General features: G+C 41.2%; 1 protein-coding gene across 2 annotated transcripts in view; it reads right to left on the bottom strand.

Moving 5' to 3' along the window:
• The window catches only part of NTRK2 (neurotrophic receptor tyrosine kinase 2), a 332,542-nt gene that overhangs the window by 278,298 nt on the left and 37,059 nt on the right, over nt 1-17,185 (bottom strand). For both annotated transcript variants that reach the window (XM_049653049.1, XM_049653128.1), the window contains exons 6-8: nt 4,733-4,869; nt 4,093-4,225; nt 1,322-1,627 (exon numbers count right to left, since the gene is read on the bottom strand). In XM_049653049.1, the coding sequence (XP_049509006.1) occupies nt 1,322-1,627; nt 4,093-4,225; nt 4,733-4,869 (576 nt within the window). The remainder of the gene's footprint in view (nt 1-1,321; nt 1,628-4,092; nt 4,226-4,732; nt 4,870-17,185) is intronic.

The raw sequence follows: 17,185 nt of genomic DNA, 5'->3' as shown, positions 1-17,185 counted from the left end.
ATGTAGCCAAGCAGCTCAACTCTCAATTAAGAGGAAGATTTAATGGAAAAGACAACTGCCAGGGGTGTCTGGGTAAGGCATCCAAACACAGCTTGTTTTATGTGTTCCTGAAAGGCTGTTTGTAAATCAAACTCACATAATTCAAATAACATTTTGAACATGCTAAGGAAGTTTGTGCACTTAAAAAGCTATTTAATACACACCAGTGTAATGACAGACTTATTATGTAATGGGCACTAACTACATTCTCACTACTTGCTGAAGGGGGCTCCGTATGCATCATCTCTGTCCGTGGGACTGCCCTCTGGGTCCCACAAGCACATGCTGCCCACGCAGCCCCTGCCCCACGGGCCGCCACACTGCCGTCTTCCTTTCCCACTGCCAAGCCATCTTTGTGTGGCCCTCACGAACTGAGAATTATTACAGCGAATTCTACTCATGTACAGGTCCCAATGTCCAAACAGGCCTCTGCCTCCACAGTGTCATCCAGTATCTGGGCAATAAGACCCAACAAGTAAGAATACTCCACCGGACAACAGCATCAGAAGCAGATGAATGCACGGCAATTGTCCCTGCTGTTGCTGGGGCTCACATTGCAATTTTCCTGCCGGCATCCCAAACCATTGGTCAGATGGGAACTATTACCTCCTAGAAAAACAATTCAGGATCTGATAAATGAATGACACCACTCAGCCCAGGTAGGCAAAACATTCTAAGAAACTGGTTTCTCGTCCACGGTGAGAGGGCAGGATTCTGAATTCCAAGCGGGTAAGGGGCTAGAAAATACATCTTCAGTAGTTCATGAGCCAACCAAACACGGTTCACCTACGTACATCTTACATGAGTTTTGCCATGATGGGTACAAAATGTCACTGAACACTTGAGATAAAAATAATGTGCATAACAGACTACTGTCCAAAATGATTCATTCCCCCCGCCCCATCACTTCCCTGGGAGTATGAGTCCCTGCCCCTGGACTTGGCTGTGGCCCTATGGCTTCCTTTGGCCAGTGGCATATAGCCTGAAGAGACCACGTGCCACTGCGGAAGCTGGGCCTTGAGAAGCTTTGCCTATTTCTAGTTGCCCTCCTGCCATCGGCACTTGCCACTCGGAAGCAGACCTCCTGTGTGGCTGCCATTTCTTCACCTGCACCCCAGAAAAAAGGCATATGGAACAAAACCCCAGCTGACCCATAAGCAAGACTAAATAATGGTGTTTTCAGCCCCTGGGTTTGCAGGTGGTTTGTTGAAGGCATGATTTTGTCAATAGTTGAGTGATATACCCTATCCTCTCCCCGGACGCAAAAGCATCAGGTACTCACCATCTACGATTCCAGGCCAGCCCATGAAGTGAGCAGAAATCTGTTTCTCATCCTTCCCATACTCGTTCTTGGCTACTAACTTGTAGTCCCCATTGTTCATGTGAGTAGGATTATCCAGCTGGAGGCAGCCATGGTACTCCGTGTGATTGGTAACATGGATTTTAGTACAGATGTACTTGGACTCATTCAGTATCGCCCCGTTATAGAACCACTGAAGAGCTGGTTTGGGGTTGCCTTTCACAGTGAATGGAATGCACCAGTGGTGGTCTGAGGTTGGAGATTCGAGAAATGTGATAGTTGGAGCAACTAAATTGAAAAAGAGAAAGTTAATAGCATCAGAAAGCTCAGAATTCTCCCCATCTCCAGATATCTGCGTCATCAGCGGGGGGATCTTATTCAACGAACTGTTTGGTTTAAGAAAATACAGGACCAGCGACTCTGGAATCCATCAATATTTCGAATCACCATCAAGGCTGATCGAACTCCCTACAGACAGCTTCAAAGAGACTCTTTTCCTCATACTTAAGACCCACAAACCATAGTCGTTTTTCAAATTTCGCAGTGTGAGAACCAGCTCCAAACAGATCGCAGAGATTTCTGACAGCAGAAAGGGTTCACTGGAAGTCAACTTTGGTTTCTAATACATATGCTTTGATATTACGTAGATTCATCACCAGAAAGCTGAGGGCCACTGTTTCTGCAATACTTCACTCAACAACACAAATAATGAAACGACTTTGGAAATCTTGCCTGCAGCACGGATCTCACACAGCTTATCTAAAACGGAGCAAATTGACCAAGGCGGGGACTGCTGCTGCCAATGCTGATTGATTATTATGAAGTATGATCCGCTGGTACTTTTCACTGATTGCCAATAGCAAATGCTCTTTAAAAGTATCACATTTCATGACAGTACGCTGCACTTTTGCTAGGATTTCAGAAGTCAATGTTTTGATCCTTTTTAAATGTCTGGGGTTCTGTCCAAACCTAGACAAACAACCTAGAGACCACTTTAACTTGAAAAATAAAGCACTTCATGCTTTGGGGAAACAACCATTCAAGTAGCATTTTTAAACGGAGTACTTATCCTGAGTGAGGGTATTTAAAATCCCCCATAATTGTTTATCTTATTGTGGTCTGACTTTGATAATGATACAATTAAGGACTAGAAAATACCTCCAGAGCCCTAAGAGCATCATTTTTCAGGTGAGGAAACCCAAGCCCAGCGAGGGTAAATGACTTGGTCAGTTTTAGGGAGTGAGACGGATCTGGAACAAGGATCTGGGTCTCCTGACACCTAACCCAGCCGCCCTTCCGTCCTTGCTTTGCTTCCCAGTTATATATGTTCATCACACAAAGAGGGAGGAAAGTCCCAACTTGCTAACAAATACACTTTGACCAGGCTCACTACCAAGCCTATCTCAGTTATTAAAATTATTCACCATTTATTCCTTCTATTCTTTACCTAGATTGTGATAGATAAGGTCAATTCTTCAGACCATGGTGAACACCACAGATATTAACTGAGAGGACTTTGAATTTGAGCATCCTTATTTGTAGTTATGTGTTACAAATACAAGGACCCCAGTGGGGTAGGGGCAACACTTACCTTCCTCCCACCAGCCCAGGCCCCCAAGCCCAGGGCCCACATATTCCTTCCACCATGCTCAAATGAGCTTTTGGTGAGGTGTTGATTTAAGGACATAAAGTTGGAAGCTGGTTGCGTATGTTTGGGGATAGCATTGATTTCAGGCTTCTGGGTGGGTCGAAATGATGAGAAATTATGAGTCCAGTACCTACTAGGCACAGAGGTAGTACTGACAGTGACAAAGGACTTACAGTTGGTGACCATAATCATGCACTGCAACAATCACACACTGAACGTGCCCCACGGGTGAACCTTAGCCAGTGTATCAATACCATGTGTCTACACGTGTATAATGTGTATTCATACACACACACGTGCACACTCGTGTTTCTCTCATCCAAACCCTGACCCAAATACAGTCACGCCTCATTAATTTATACCACGCCAGCTCAGAATTTGGAACAATGTGCAAAGTATATGTGATTTGTACCAAATACATGTTCGCCTTAAACGCCACAATCTGGAATGTGAAGCTATGTGTTGTGTTGTTTACAACACTGGGAAATAACACACGTATGCTGAAGAAGGATTAGTGTCCTGTATCTTAGTTTCAATGTATACAGAAATTTAAAATAATAATAAAAATGTTCTGTGGGTAATAACAATTTTCAATAACTTAAGTAGGACACCACCAACCTTCCCACAGAAACCTGATGTCAAACTAATGAGGTTTTATTGCATCGACGGCACAATTGGGTGTTTGTGAACAGCCAGCCTGATACTTTAGGTGGTATAACTTTTAATCTTCATATGGCTTTTATGGAGAAAACAATTTTAGGAACTGGTTTGGCAGAAATTAAGCTAAAACTTATTAACAAGAGAACGATAACCAGTTCAAAATATGTTCTATCCAAAAAAAAGGTTGGGGGGGGAAGGGGAGGAAGGCACAAGAGGACAAGTTTAAGATCAAAAAAGCAGCTTAAAAGAAAGACATGCACGAGTAAGAGGGATGAGAAGAAACAGAACATGTGACAGAGGCTGATATCTCTTTAAAAACTGCACACAGAACACAGCACACACTTTTTTTTCACACACTTCAGCAGCACCCAGAGTGCCTAACGACAAATGCAGGTGTGTCCGCGATTGTTTGCAATTAAAAACATAGGCCGGTCTGATTACGTACAATGTACAGTGAGGTTGACAGAATCTTGGTCTTCTCCTACAAGATTTTCTGCCACACAGGAGATCTGCTTTCCACTGTCATCAGATGAAATGTTAGTTATCCTTAAGGAGCCCTGTGTGTGGCTCGTTTCATTCTACAAATGAATTAACAGACAAAAATAATCTTTATCACAACTGATGCCAAAGTGAAAAGATTTGGGGTGTCTCCCCCTAACGAAAGAAAGAAATCTATACCATTAGAAAAGGTTTGGGGCCAGGCAAAGGAACCAATCAGGAGCTATTCTACTTCTCTAGATTACAATGGTTTAATGCGCAATGCTGATTTAATCTTTGAATTCTTACCTACCTTTCTCCAAGGGAAAAGAGCCCAAGGAGCGCCCCTCACCTTGCTCACAGGGTCGCAAGAAGCTCACCAGAGACACAGAGACTCTAATCTAGTAGGTATACACAACGAAAATGCAAACCTGCACTAGTCTTTGCTAACTAAAAGAATAAATAGCAAGTAAATGTACATCAAAAACAGTGTAAATTTCTCTTTCTGGCCCTATAAAATATTAAACGATCATCGCTAGATTAATACAATCTCAAGTTCTGAGACACTCTCATCTCTCTCTGAACACAGAGCCAAACAAAAGCCTTACCATATGCTTGGAAACCAGATTACCGACATCCCAGTACAAGTTCGGAACTGGATCGCCTGAAACACTGCAAGATAATGTGATAGACCTTCCCTCCTCCACAGTGAGGTTAGGTGCGGCCAAATTTGCTGATGGCAAACCTGCGGAACAAGAAAAAGTAAATGGAGATACATATAAATAGTCCGATGCATTATCAAAATAGCAACAAATTGAAAACTCTTCATGCTTTAGAACTGGTAATTATTTACTTTCTGAGACTGATTTATGGTGATCTGAAAAAGTGCCAGGTTGGTAAGCTTTACAAATTTAATGTGAACCAAACAATATGAGGTAATAAGATGAGGTAAACAAATTTTGCACATTTCTTAAAAATACTATTGCAGGAGCACCTGGGTGGCTTGGTTAGTTGGTGTCTGACTCTTGGTTTCAGCTCAGGTCATGATCCCACAGTTTGTGGGTTCGAGCCCCACATTGGGCTCCATGCTGACAATATGGAGCCTGTTTGGGATTCTCTCTCTCTCTCTCTCTCTCTCTCTCTCTCATTCTCTGCCCCTCCCCTGCTCACACTCACATGCATGCACACATTCACTCTCTCTCTCTCAAATCAATAAAAACTTAAAAAAATGTTATTACTGCAAAGTAACTTTTTACTTTAAAAAAAACTACTTTATAAAACTATGTCTTCTCCTCTTTCATTGTTCTACAGTTGCCAATCTAGTTTTTTTTTTAATGTTTATTTTTTGAGAGAGAGAGAGAGAAAAGAGAGAGAGCAAGCACAAGGTGGGGGGAAGGGGCAGAGAGAGAGAATTCCAAGTAGGCTCCACACTGTCAGTCCAGAGCCCGATGAGGGACTCGATCCCAGGAACCGTGAGATCATGACCTGAGCCGAAATCAAGAGCTGGACACTTTGACTGAGCCACCAGGCACCCCAATAACCCAGTTTTTTATAGTCAAAAACAAAAGGGTGCAAGACATCTATGTTTTTTGGATAAACCAATTTTTTACATTAAGTAACTCATAAACATAACCTCACTACCAGACCTCAATTTTGAAACAGATTATGGGGGAAAAAAAAGATAGTTTTAAAGCATTCCTCAGACACGAAGCCTGACCATCACAGTATTAGAATGTTCCGAAGCTATAGAAGTCATAGCCAAATATCATAAGAAAAACTGGTTATTGTAAACTTCACGATATGATAAAAAAACAAGTCATGTGGATCTATACTTTCACATTTCAAAAGCTAGCTTTTCTTTATTGGTGCCATTATCACTTCATTAAACTATCGCACCTAGTGGGTGTTTACACTGCTTTCAACCACATGGGACTCATAGTATTTTCTGCATGAAGGCACGTCCCAGCGAGTGTAACGATATGTCACATCCTGCCTGTCAAGCTAGTCCCGCACTTGGTATCAGAAACTCTGCTTGGGACTGCGTTCAGCCAGACAGCTGTGTCCCAAGGACCTATGACACATCATTAACTCAGGAGTAACCCAGAGGTCAGAAAAGGCAATTCATCTTCAAGAGCCGTTGAATTGCCCTATTTGACCCACTATCTTCACAAAACTGCCATACACCCCTCGCCTATGATGCCATCCCCACTGACAAAGCCATTATTCTTTATTACTGAAACCGGACTGGAGCAAGGTTTATACAGGGTAGGTCTCAGGGTGTTGCCACCCCTGGCAAGGGACTTCCCAACAAGATCCGGCTGTCAGTGGCCTGCGTGACCTCTTCAGGACCTTTCCTATCAGCAACCAATAGACAGCGATGTATCTTTCACAGGGTTTCAAAAAGGCCCCTAATACTCTGAGTTTCATACTCCGAGGTTTTCAATCTCTGTCGTACTCCTAACTTCTGAGGCTCTTCTTTTGTTCCTGAATGGTCTTCTATTTTTATGGCACCCTGTCTTTATTTCATGGGTGCGGTATCTCCTGATCTCTTTGAGACGTCAATAACCTTTTGAATTTTTCTTCTCTCCGCATCAACACTGTTTCTCGCAACTTTTTTTTTTTTTGTATCTGTTTGTTTGGTATTTGTCTCTCTGATTATAAGCTTTTCTCAAACAGTGGGTATTGTTGGCCATTCACACATCTTTAAGAACAAGGTACGAGACACATTGTGCATTTAACTGCCAGCTTCATTGTAGAGTAGTATTAGTGGCCTTCTTAAACTGGATACCACCTGACCTTAGTATCATTAGATCACTTTGGGACAAGGTCTGGTCACATTATTCAGATAATGCTCTACCAGTGTCCTGCCCGGAAGAGGAAGAAGGATGGAAATACCAATATTCAGTATGTAAATCCATCATTTTCTCTATGGCTCTCACAGCCTCAACCCTTTCTGGAGTTCCTGATAATCTTTGTTTGATCCTCTTTAGCGAATAAACTTCCCAGGGCACCTGGGTGGCTCAGTTGGTTAAGCTTTCAACTTCAGCTCAAGTTATGACCTTGCAGTTCATGAGTTCAAGCCCCGCATCATGCTCTGTGCTGACAGCTCAGAGCCTGCAGCCTGCTTCAGATTCTGTGTCTCCCTCTCTCTCTCTCTCTCAAAAATAAACACTAAAAAGAGGGAGAATAAACCTCCAGTTTTCTGCTGTGGAGGGAGGGGTGCAGCCAGTTGGAACGTATGGAATGACAATGGCTTTAACTGCTCTACAAGGAACTTGAAGCACTCTCCTGTGTTTGGTTCTCCCTGCATTCCTGCTTCTTTCTGAGCCTTGTACCAGCTCTGCATCCCAAACCAAGTGTCCCCAAGCCTTTGCTGCTGCCAACCCGGTAATCAGCATTCTCAGCATTTACTTCAGTTTCTATTCATCCATCTGCTTTCAAGCTTGCACCCTTCCGGGCCTTGTTGATTCCTCTCCCATGTTCTTGGACTTTGAGATTTATCTATTGATTCTGGAGGGATCACAGAGCCAGGGCCTGCCCTGCTGCCTGTCCTCAAGGTATGACCTCTTCCACCAGCCAGACTCCACCAAGAGAGCCTGGAGGCATCCCTTTTGGCACCTTGAATACAAACCTATGACATGAATTTCCTACCTTTTACAAATGCATGTAATAGTTTGGAAATCCTGAGCAGAAAAAAAAAAAAAAAAAAGTTAAAATAGAGATTCTCAGTAGAGAATGCTGTGCCATAATCTTAACTTCTCCTAAAAAATTTAATTTAGTTTTTTTTTTTTTTGGTTAAGCCTAAATTTATATGATTAACAATTCTAAAAATGTTTGTTTAATTACAATAATAGTAGTAGTATTTATTGGGCATTCACTGAACCAGAAACTCTTTTCTAGTACTGTATTTTTTAATATTAATTTATTTATTTTGAGGGGGGGGGCAGAGAAAGAGGGAGAGAATCTCAAGCAGGCTCTGTGCTGTCAGCATAGAGCCCAACGCGGGGCTTGATCTGATGACAGTGAGATCATGACCTGAACTGAAATCAAGAGTCTGATGCTCAACCGACTGGGCCACCCAGGCGCCCCTCTAGTACTTTAAATGATTGTTTTATTTAATCGTTACAAGGAATCATGGAGTTAAGGATTTGTCCTCATCTGCTTAATGAAGAATATGAGTTCTGGAAAAGTCAAATACATCTTCCAAAATTGCCCAAGTACCTGTAGACCTGGGATATGAACCCAAAGTTCAAGATCTTCACCACTACACTGTACTTCCTTCACAGACTGAGTACCTCCATTTTAACACAGAACATAAATACCAATATGTATCCATAACCTGAGAATTTAGTTCATTTAAAAAATAATTACGTGTCTATTTGTGAAGGAAGAATGAGTCTCCTTTATTTATAGAGAAATTGTATCACCCTGTCATAGCAGTCTCCAAAGGAATCTGTGCAAAATTGGCCAAGTCTAGATCTTTTAAATGTAAAGTCTTCCACAAATGAGTAAGCATCTGACTCACGTTAATTCTAAAGCATTAATATGCTGGCCAAAGATTCAATAATGGAAAAAACAATCTGTACTTGAAATATCACTTGAGGCTTAATTAGCACAATAAAAATGAATTGGGATGCATGAACAGCCAAGGCAGGATAAACCATTTGCCAGGCACTACTTCCTGGCTTAATAAGATTTGAAATCGGCACAAGCACAGAGCAAAGCTCAGCGAAGCTTCCAACAGCTTCTAGCACTACTGTCATGGGATCCTGATTGAAGCTGCAGACGTGTCTTCCTCTTGCACTCGGAGAAACCTGACTGGAGATCAGAAATGACCATCTGCCCAGCCCGACAGCCACCTCCGTGTCCACGTCTCTTGATGCGGATGTGTTCAGAAAGGACACACCGGCCTGCAGACCTCGGCAGAAAGTCACCAACCGCACGGTGGAAAGGCTGACTTTCTTGAGACTGGGGCCTCCCAAACTGTAATGCGTATGTGAAATGACCAGCAGATCTCATTGAAATCATTGCTTCTTTCCGGGCGCCTGGGTGGCTCAGTTGGTTAAGTATCTGACTTCAGCTTGCGTCACGATCTCACGGTTCTTGAGTTCAAGCCCCGCGCTGGGCTCTGTGCTGACAGCTCAGAGCCTGGAGCCTGGCTTCAGATTCTGTGTCTCCTTCTCTCTCTGCCCCTCCCCTGCTCATGTTCTGTCTCTTTCTGTCTCAAAAATAAATAAAAACGTTAAAAAAAAAAATCACTGCTTCTTTCTGGTAGGTCTAGGTTGGGGCCTTGAAAGTCTACATTTCTAGCAAACTCTCTGTTCCACAGACTACACTTGGAGTAGCAAGGGTTTGTTTAGATGATAGATGTTGGCTGGACAATTGCTCACTAGGTTTTTGTGTCTACAACTATTATTCTTAAATTTGGCAGGGGCCCGAGCAATCATCTCATCCATGGAACTTTCCCCAGAATGTGTTCTGTGGAATTCAGACTCCTTGAGATGTTCTGTGGGGGGCTAAAGAGGGAGGTGTGGAATATCTAAGATTTAAAAAAAAATAAGAGCCTACTGTAACTCTGTATTGTTTTGTAACTCTGAACGTTCACTATGCCCATCACACATTAAAATCTCTCAGAAGTCCTGCTCTAAAGGAATCATTTCACTTCCACTGATCTTATATTCCCCAGCTTTTTTGAGTTAACCACTTCTCTGTGGGATCTCGTTGTGGCTTTCTTACTTTTATTTGCAGCAATTTCACAAAACATAAGAGATACGCATATTTAAATATTAGATGTAAAATATATTGAAGGCTAAATGTTCATATTGATGATCGTAATGACTTTAACAGCTAATGTTTACTGAGTACTTAATGTGTGCTAGACCTCGTCTGTAATATTTTCCACATTACCTAATTTGGCATCCTAAAAACTCTTGAAAGCAGGAGTCGTTAGTATCCCCATTTCCAAATGAAGTTAAAGCTTATCAAGTATCATAACTAAATAGCTAATGAGTGGGAGCTGGCCTTGACCCTCATCTGTCTCCATGGCCTTAACCAACACACACAGCCTCCTTCAATGGGCTCTCCCATGCCTCTGTGTCCTTCCATTAGCACACACTTCCAGAGTGTTGACTACAGCTCCTAGGATCACTAATTGAAAGTATGCAGATTCTCGGGGCACCTGGGTGGCTCAGTTGGTAGAGCGTCAGACTTCAGCTCAGGTCATGATCTCATGGCTCATGAGTTCGAGCCCCACATAGCATTCACTGCTGTGCGAAGCTGTCAGCGCAGAGCCTGCTTCAGATCCTCCGTCCCCCTCTCTCTCTGCCCCTCTCCCACTCATGCTTGCTCTCAACAATAAACATTAAAATAAATAAATAAATAAAAATAAAGTATGCAAATTCCCTCCAGTCCTCTGTCACCATTCCTAATGGATAAGAAAATGCTCACTATTAATAAAATATTAGGTAAGAATAAATGCAGGTGACCTCTCACTAAAAAAAATAAGAAACAAATAAGTAGGGTCTCACTTCCTAATAAGTGAGGCAAACTGACCTCTAATCATTTTGAATCATTAACTCAACTTTGCAGTAAGTGACATAGGTCAGATTTGGGTTTCATTTTTCAACAGCCACCTGAAGTTAGGGATTACGTTCTTTCTCATCTTGTTTTAGTCCTCCTGAGCTCTGTTCATTCTGTGTTGGGTCATCATTCCATGCATGAAATATTCAAGGAAATTATGATTTTGCCTAGTGTCTCCTCTCCTCTCACTTTCTCTCCTGTTGGCATATCTTCCAATCTCTCTCTTAAGCATATAGATTTCACTACCAGGAATGAAGCCAGAATGAGCCTGACCTATTTAGAAGTGGCTGCTTTACACCCAGTTACAAAAATGACAGAAAATTAGCAAAGTGACTTTCCAGGCCCAAAATGGAAATGGTGCTTCTATGCTTGTGAGCTGTGTCATTACAGAGTCAGCAACCAGGAAACTTCTAAACACAAAAACTGTGTCAGCAGCTGACAGAAAAAAAAAAAAAAAAAACAAACCAGCTTTATTTTCCATCCTAAAAAGATAAAGGAAAACAACAATCCACTGTGTGGTTGCCTTTATTTTAGTAGACAGAACCTGATCCCAAGTAAAAGTAAAGCAAAGTAATAAACTAGACTTTTTATACGCTTTTCAGAAAAAAAAATCTATCCAGCTAAGATGGTAAGAAAATAATGTGTTATACCAATATAACTTCCAGAGTATTGACATCGCATTTCCTTTTCATCTCCCATCATCTAACAAAGCAGAATTGCTATCAGTCTATTTTCCTGGTTTAAAACAATGAAGGACTCTGTAGGAAGGAATATGCTTAACAGACGTATGCTACAAACCACAGGGCAATAACCAAAAGTAAATCTTATCGGTTAAGTAAAACCAATTTACCTCAAGGAACCAGCCTTCTTCTCCAGGTACCTATGAATTGACTTTTACCATCATAAATAGTATTCTGTTGATGTGTCTTAAGGAATCTCTACATTGAAAGCTTCAAGGTCGAAAAAGTTGGGAAAATTGAAATCGTCGTTATACGTAACAAGGAAACCAAAGGCAGGACTGATTTCAATCCAAGGGACCATTAAGGGGGTTTAATACAGTCAACTGCAGTCCAACCATCAAGTGAATTACCACCTTATAGTCACTGTGGGACTAGCATGTTCTGTGGTAACTAGCTCCTAGTAAAATGGATGGAGGGATTGTTCTGATATGACCCAGAGGACTATTGCCCTTCTTAAACATATTTGCCATCTACTTAGAGCATCCCATCCACTGCTAACACTTCCTGAAGAAACTCTCTTCCAGAGATTTAAATCATAATCAAAGCATAAAGTATACTGTTCTTTAATAATCCCACTTACTGAGGGGAAATGATTGAAAAGACTGCATTGCAAAACTAACCGTTGAAGATCAACTGACAAAGTAGCAGGGATGGTCTTCTATTAAGTCAGCACAGTGACTGGACAAAATAATATTCCTTCTACAAAATTTGTGTGATTCTATCTCTGTCTCCAGAACCGGTGTGCGTGGTGACCCTTTTTTTTTTTTTTCTTATTAATGTGGAGACTTGAGATGCATGTGTTTTGTTGCCTTTAATAAAGTTAAATTGTTGCTGCAATTTTTTTTTTTAATTTTTTTTTTAACATTTATTTATTTTTGAGATAGAGAGAGACAGAGCATGAACGGGGGAGGAGCAGAGAAAGAGGGAGACACAGAATCAGAAGCAGGCTCCAGGCTCTGAGCCATCAGCCCAGAGCCCGACGTGGGGCTCGAACTCACGGACCGCGAGATCGCGAGATCGTGACCTGAGCTGAAGTCGGACGCTCAACCGACTGAGCCACCCAGGCGCCCTGTTGCTGCAATTAATAAAGTTTTTCTAAGGTTAAAAAGGACCTAGTGGAGGAACAGACCACAACATGTTTCCCAGCATGAATAAATTTACAGTAGTTCACGGCAGGAGGGGCTGTTAGAGCAATACTGTGAGACATTTTGACCATGCTGCTAATGGTAACAGGGCCATTAAACTTCCCAGCCCCGCCTACTAAGCTCAGTTAATCACTAAGAAGAAGGAAAGGGAGATACTTTCACAATGAGATGATGACAGAAATTTCAAAGGGAACTACAAAATACTAAAATATGGAATAATTCAGCTAGAATAACACAAATGCTTAAGTTCTCTTAACTGAAATATCCATACCATTATATAAAAATTTGGTCCAGCCCGATCATTAATAGAACATGTGTGGCTCATGCATTTATTAATTGATGAATTCAGCAAACATTTATCAAATGCCTATTATGTTCAATGGATACATTAGACACCACAGAGGGTGTATTTTTTGCTTTAAAAATGTAGAGCGTTTGTTAATACAATACTTAGATGGTGAAATAGTAAAAGGGAAAGTTTTTAAAGAAAGCCCACCTTATGAATGAATAAAATCTCGGTAGGTCTTTCTTACTGAAATTAAAATGTTACCAGTTGCAAATTAATGGAATAGTCATAGTTATTGGGAATCATTGGTTTAGAATGATGAAACAAACACAGAAGACCATACAATACTCTTATGAATTACTCTTGGACTTAGTTAACAGTTTCATACAAAAAAAAGTGAAGCTGAACTCTATGAAACTGTGATGTAATTAAACACAATAGATATATTTTAAAAGTCTGCAAAGGGCAAGACCTGAAAGAAAAGCCAACCGACCACAAATCCAAGCTTTAAATAAGACATCTATATAACTTAAAGATAGTAGCTTATTTTCTGATTCCTGTAGTATGGACTTTCAGAAACAATTTAAATCCAACAGCCTAGTGTCAATCTACTGCTCAATCTAACTTCTCTTTAAAGAGCCCAAACTAGGAAACCATGATGAAGAAAAGCAACATATGACTAAGCCCCCAACCGGAGCTTCCCATTCTGATCTCAAATCTCTAGATATTTTGCAAAACTTTTTAAAATTCCATGGGGCGCCTGGGTGGCTTGGTCAGTTAAGCGTCCGACTTCGGCTCAGGTCATGATCTCACAGTCCGTGGGTTCAAGCCCCGCGTCGAGCTCTGTGCTGACGGCTCAGAGCCTGGAGCCTGTTTCAGATTCTGTGTCTCCCTCTCTCTCTGCCCCTCCCCTGTTCATGCTCTGTCTGTCTCTCTCTGTCTCAAAAATAAATAAACATTAAAAAAAATTAAAAAAAAATAACTTATAAAATTCCAGTGTTAGTGAATAAGAAACCAGAACACGATGAAAAACTCCTGAACAAGAGAAAGTGAGAAAGTGGGGTTAAAGAAAATCAACACAGCCTCAAAGGGACACGTAAGTATTTGCTTCACAAAAGCCAATAGGGAAGCTCTAGGCTGACCCAAGACTCAAGGGGCAGATGGCAGGACAGAGTGGAGCCCCACTTCAGCTGAGCCACGGGGGCCACTGGTTAAGAAAACTGAGTAGATGCGACATATCCTGTCGCTACGCTCTCACTGTGGACACAGCATCCAGTAAGAGTTGGAGCCACTCCCAAATGGAAGCAATGAGCGCAGGAAGGTCACCAGAGAAAATCAGCAGTGCTTGGTACTGGTGACACCCTGGGGATACAGTGAACCCCAACACAGAAAAGGGTGTTTCAGTCATAGAAAAACTCAATCACTAGAGACTGTGGAAATTCAAAATTAATTGTTGGAAGGGAGAAACTCAGTATCCGGAGAAACAGCTGAAGGACAAAGCATGAGTAAACCAATTTTCCCATCATGTCACGCAAAAGGACAAACAGATGGGAAACACTACTGAAGGCCGAGAGGTATGGAGGGTGGAGCCGGAAGTGTAAACGTCCATCTACATAAATTAGAAAATCCTTCCAGAACTTCAGACATAAACCCTCACACTGAAAGAGTATGCTGCGTATCAAACAGCACTTTACAAAATCTTTTTTAGAATAAAAACACACACCTAGTTACATGATGGTGAAAATTTCAGAATAACATGGAAAAGGAGAAAATCCTCAAAGCTTCTGGAAGGAAAAGAAAAGCATAGGTGACCTGTCGAGAAGTAAGCATAAGACTGGCCTCAAGCTTCTTACCTGCAACATTGAATACAAAGAGAACATGGTACCACATCTGCAAAGTTCTAAAAGGAATTTGTTTGAATCTAGAATTTTATACTTAGCCGATTCCATTGAGAAGAAAATATACAGTCTTGAGTTTCCACCAGGCAAGGACTTCAAGATTTTTTTTTTAATTTCTCTGAATGAAATATTAGAGGCTACACGCCAGCAAAAAGAAAAGCTGCTCCAAAAGGTAGTAGGGTACAAGAGTTTAATGGCATGCAAAGAAACAGTAAATCTTCATAAAAGTCAAGTAACAATCTAAAAATAAAATCCTATTTGACAACAATCTGAGAGATGGGACGAGAAAGTAAAGAGAAATAAAGGTATCTTTTCCTGTCTTGTTGGGTGTTATCTCTAGATGCTTACAAGAAAAAATACGTTTTGATAGGGGCGGTGAATATTGGGGCATTATATATTTACAAAAAAACAAAAACATAAGGTACAGCTTTCAAACAAATTAAGAAAAAATAAAATAAAAAACACTATCAATGGAAGAAAAGGAAAACACTGTAGAAAAATAAGCAAAGGATGTAAGTAGATGATTCATCAAGGAATAGACACAATGTCCCATAAACACAGAAGAAACTCAATAGTCATCAGGAAAATGCAAACCAGAAAGCAATGACCTACCAGTTTTTAGACAAGCAAAAAAGTAAAAAGTTTGCTAATATCAAGGCATGCCTTGCTGGAGTGGCTATAATTTGGTACAACTGCTTTTTAATGCGCAAACCATAGAAGCCAAAACTTCTGCTTCCTGTTCTGGATCCCAGAAAAACCTTTTCATCTGTACACAGTACAAAGAGCAAAGAGTAAAGATACTCGTTGAAACATTTCTGGAGTGACGAAAAATGAGAAATAAGCTAAATGCCCAACAATATGGAAATTTTAATGTAATTGAGGTATATGCCACCATGAATACTGTGCAATGATTCAAAAGAGTATTACAGATCTCTAACCACTAACCTGAAAACAAGAAAAACACAAGCTTTATGTGTAATGCAGGTTATTTTTACAACAAAATGTATCGACCTTATTTGTGCAATTATTAATAAGTAAAAAAAAAAGTTTGGACAGAAAGAAAAATTAACAAACAACAAACCAATTTAAGAATACAAAAGTGGTAGAGAACTGATTTTACAAGGTAGCTTTAGCATCGTTGACACTGAAATTAATTGTGAATGTTACCATGAACGCAATGGTCCTAATGGAGCCATCAAACATATGCCTCCCAAATCATGACAGTGAATTCAAAAGCTCCTGAGACACACAGTTGACTAATTTGTAGGAAACAAATAAAACTTACTGAAAACTGACAAACTGACCAGGAAAAATGAGGACCAGTTCCCTCTTACCCTTACCCTCCCCCAATCGTAATAGTCTATCAATAACCCTATAGATTCAGCGCATTACCAAAAGCTGTCAAGACAAGTTGGCCAAAAATTAAAATTATTAAAAAAAAAAAACCCGAAGAACTGGCTTCAGGCAAGGGCAAAGCAGACGTCTATTAAGAGGCCATTTGTGAACTAAGAGCATGACTTAGATGCCCTTTCTTTCTTCCTCTCAGTGGTTGCTGAACCAATGTGGTCACAACAGCCATGTGGACTTGGGAGCCAGCCAAGAGGCCAGGTGACTCAACACTGAATTTCTTGTCCCTCCAGGCGACTTCTCTCAGCGGTGCAAATTTATACCAGAACAGAGCACAGCTGCCCTCTTCTCAATCGGGAGGAGATATATATTAAAAGTTGGGTTTGTTTAAGTGTTGGCTAGCAAAGAAAGCTCAGGGAAGCTGTCAAGAGAACAAAGCCTGGTTCCCCTATGATAAAGCCCAAGGGCTCTGGGAGAGAAGAATCTATGGGAAGAGTAACTGCTGTCTTGTAAGCCCCTTCAGGGTAAGAAACAAATACTTCTCTTTCCTTTTATTACATTCTCTTTAAAAATGAACAACAGCTATATTTTCCTTCAAGAAAAATTGACCCCAAACAGCACGGTCTTCTGAAAACAAAGAATCGAATGTTCGTGGTTCATATACAGATTCCTGACAGACAGGAATCAGGTGCTACGTGGCTTTCTGCTCTGTCACCAGCCACTCGGCCAGAAGATCAAATATAACTGTGAGCTAACTAACTGGCTGGACTACGCATATGTGAGTATTCGAGGAGGTACATCACAGAAGTCCTTAGCAGGAAAATCCTAACCAGAACGTTTGGGTTTTCCTTCCTTGCAAACACACTGGCACTCACAGAGAGATGGGACTTTGTCATAAGGTGCCCCCTTAAATTCTGGAGTTGTAAATGCTGAGGAGGAGTGGGGGCAAGATGAAGGAGGAGCCTGGAAACCCAAACATGGGAAAAGCAGGTGTAAGGGCAGATTCGTGGTGCCCCATCAAGAGACACAGACATCTGGCAGCAAGACAAGTGTAAGGGAATGTGCT

Source organism: Panthera uncia, chromosome D4, assembly GCF_023721935.1.
Source record: "Panthera uncia isolate 11264 chromosome D4, Puncia_PCG_1.0, whole genome shotgun sequence".
Lineage (NCBI taxonomy): Eukaryota > Metazoa > Chordata > Mammalia > Carnivora > Felidae > Panthera > Panthera uncia.
The sequence above is the reverse complement of the archived record's forward strand: the minus strand, read 5'-3'. Positions and strand labels throughout refer to the sequence as shown.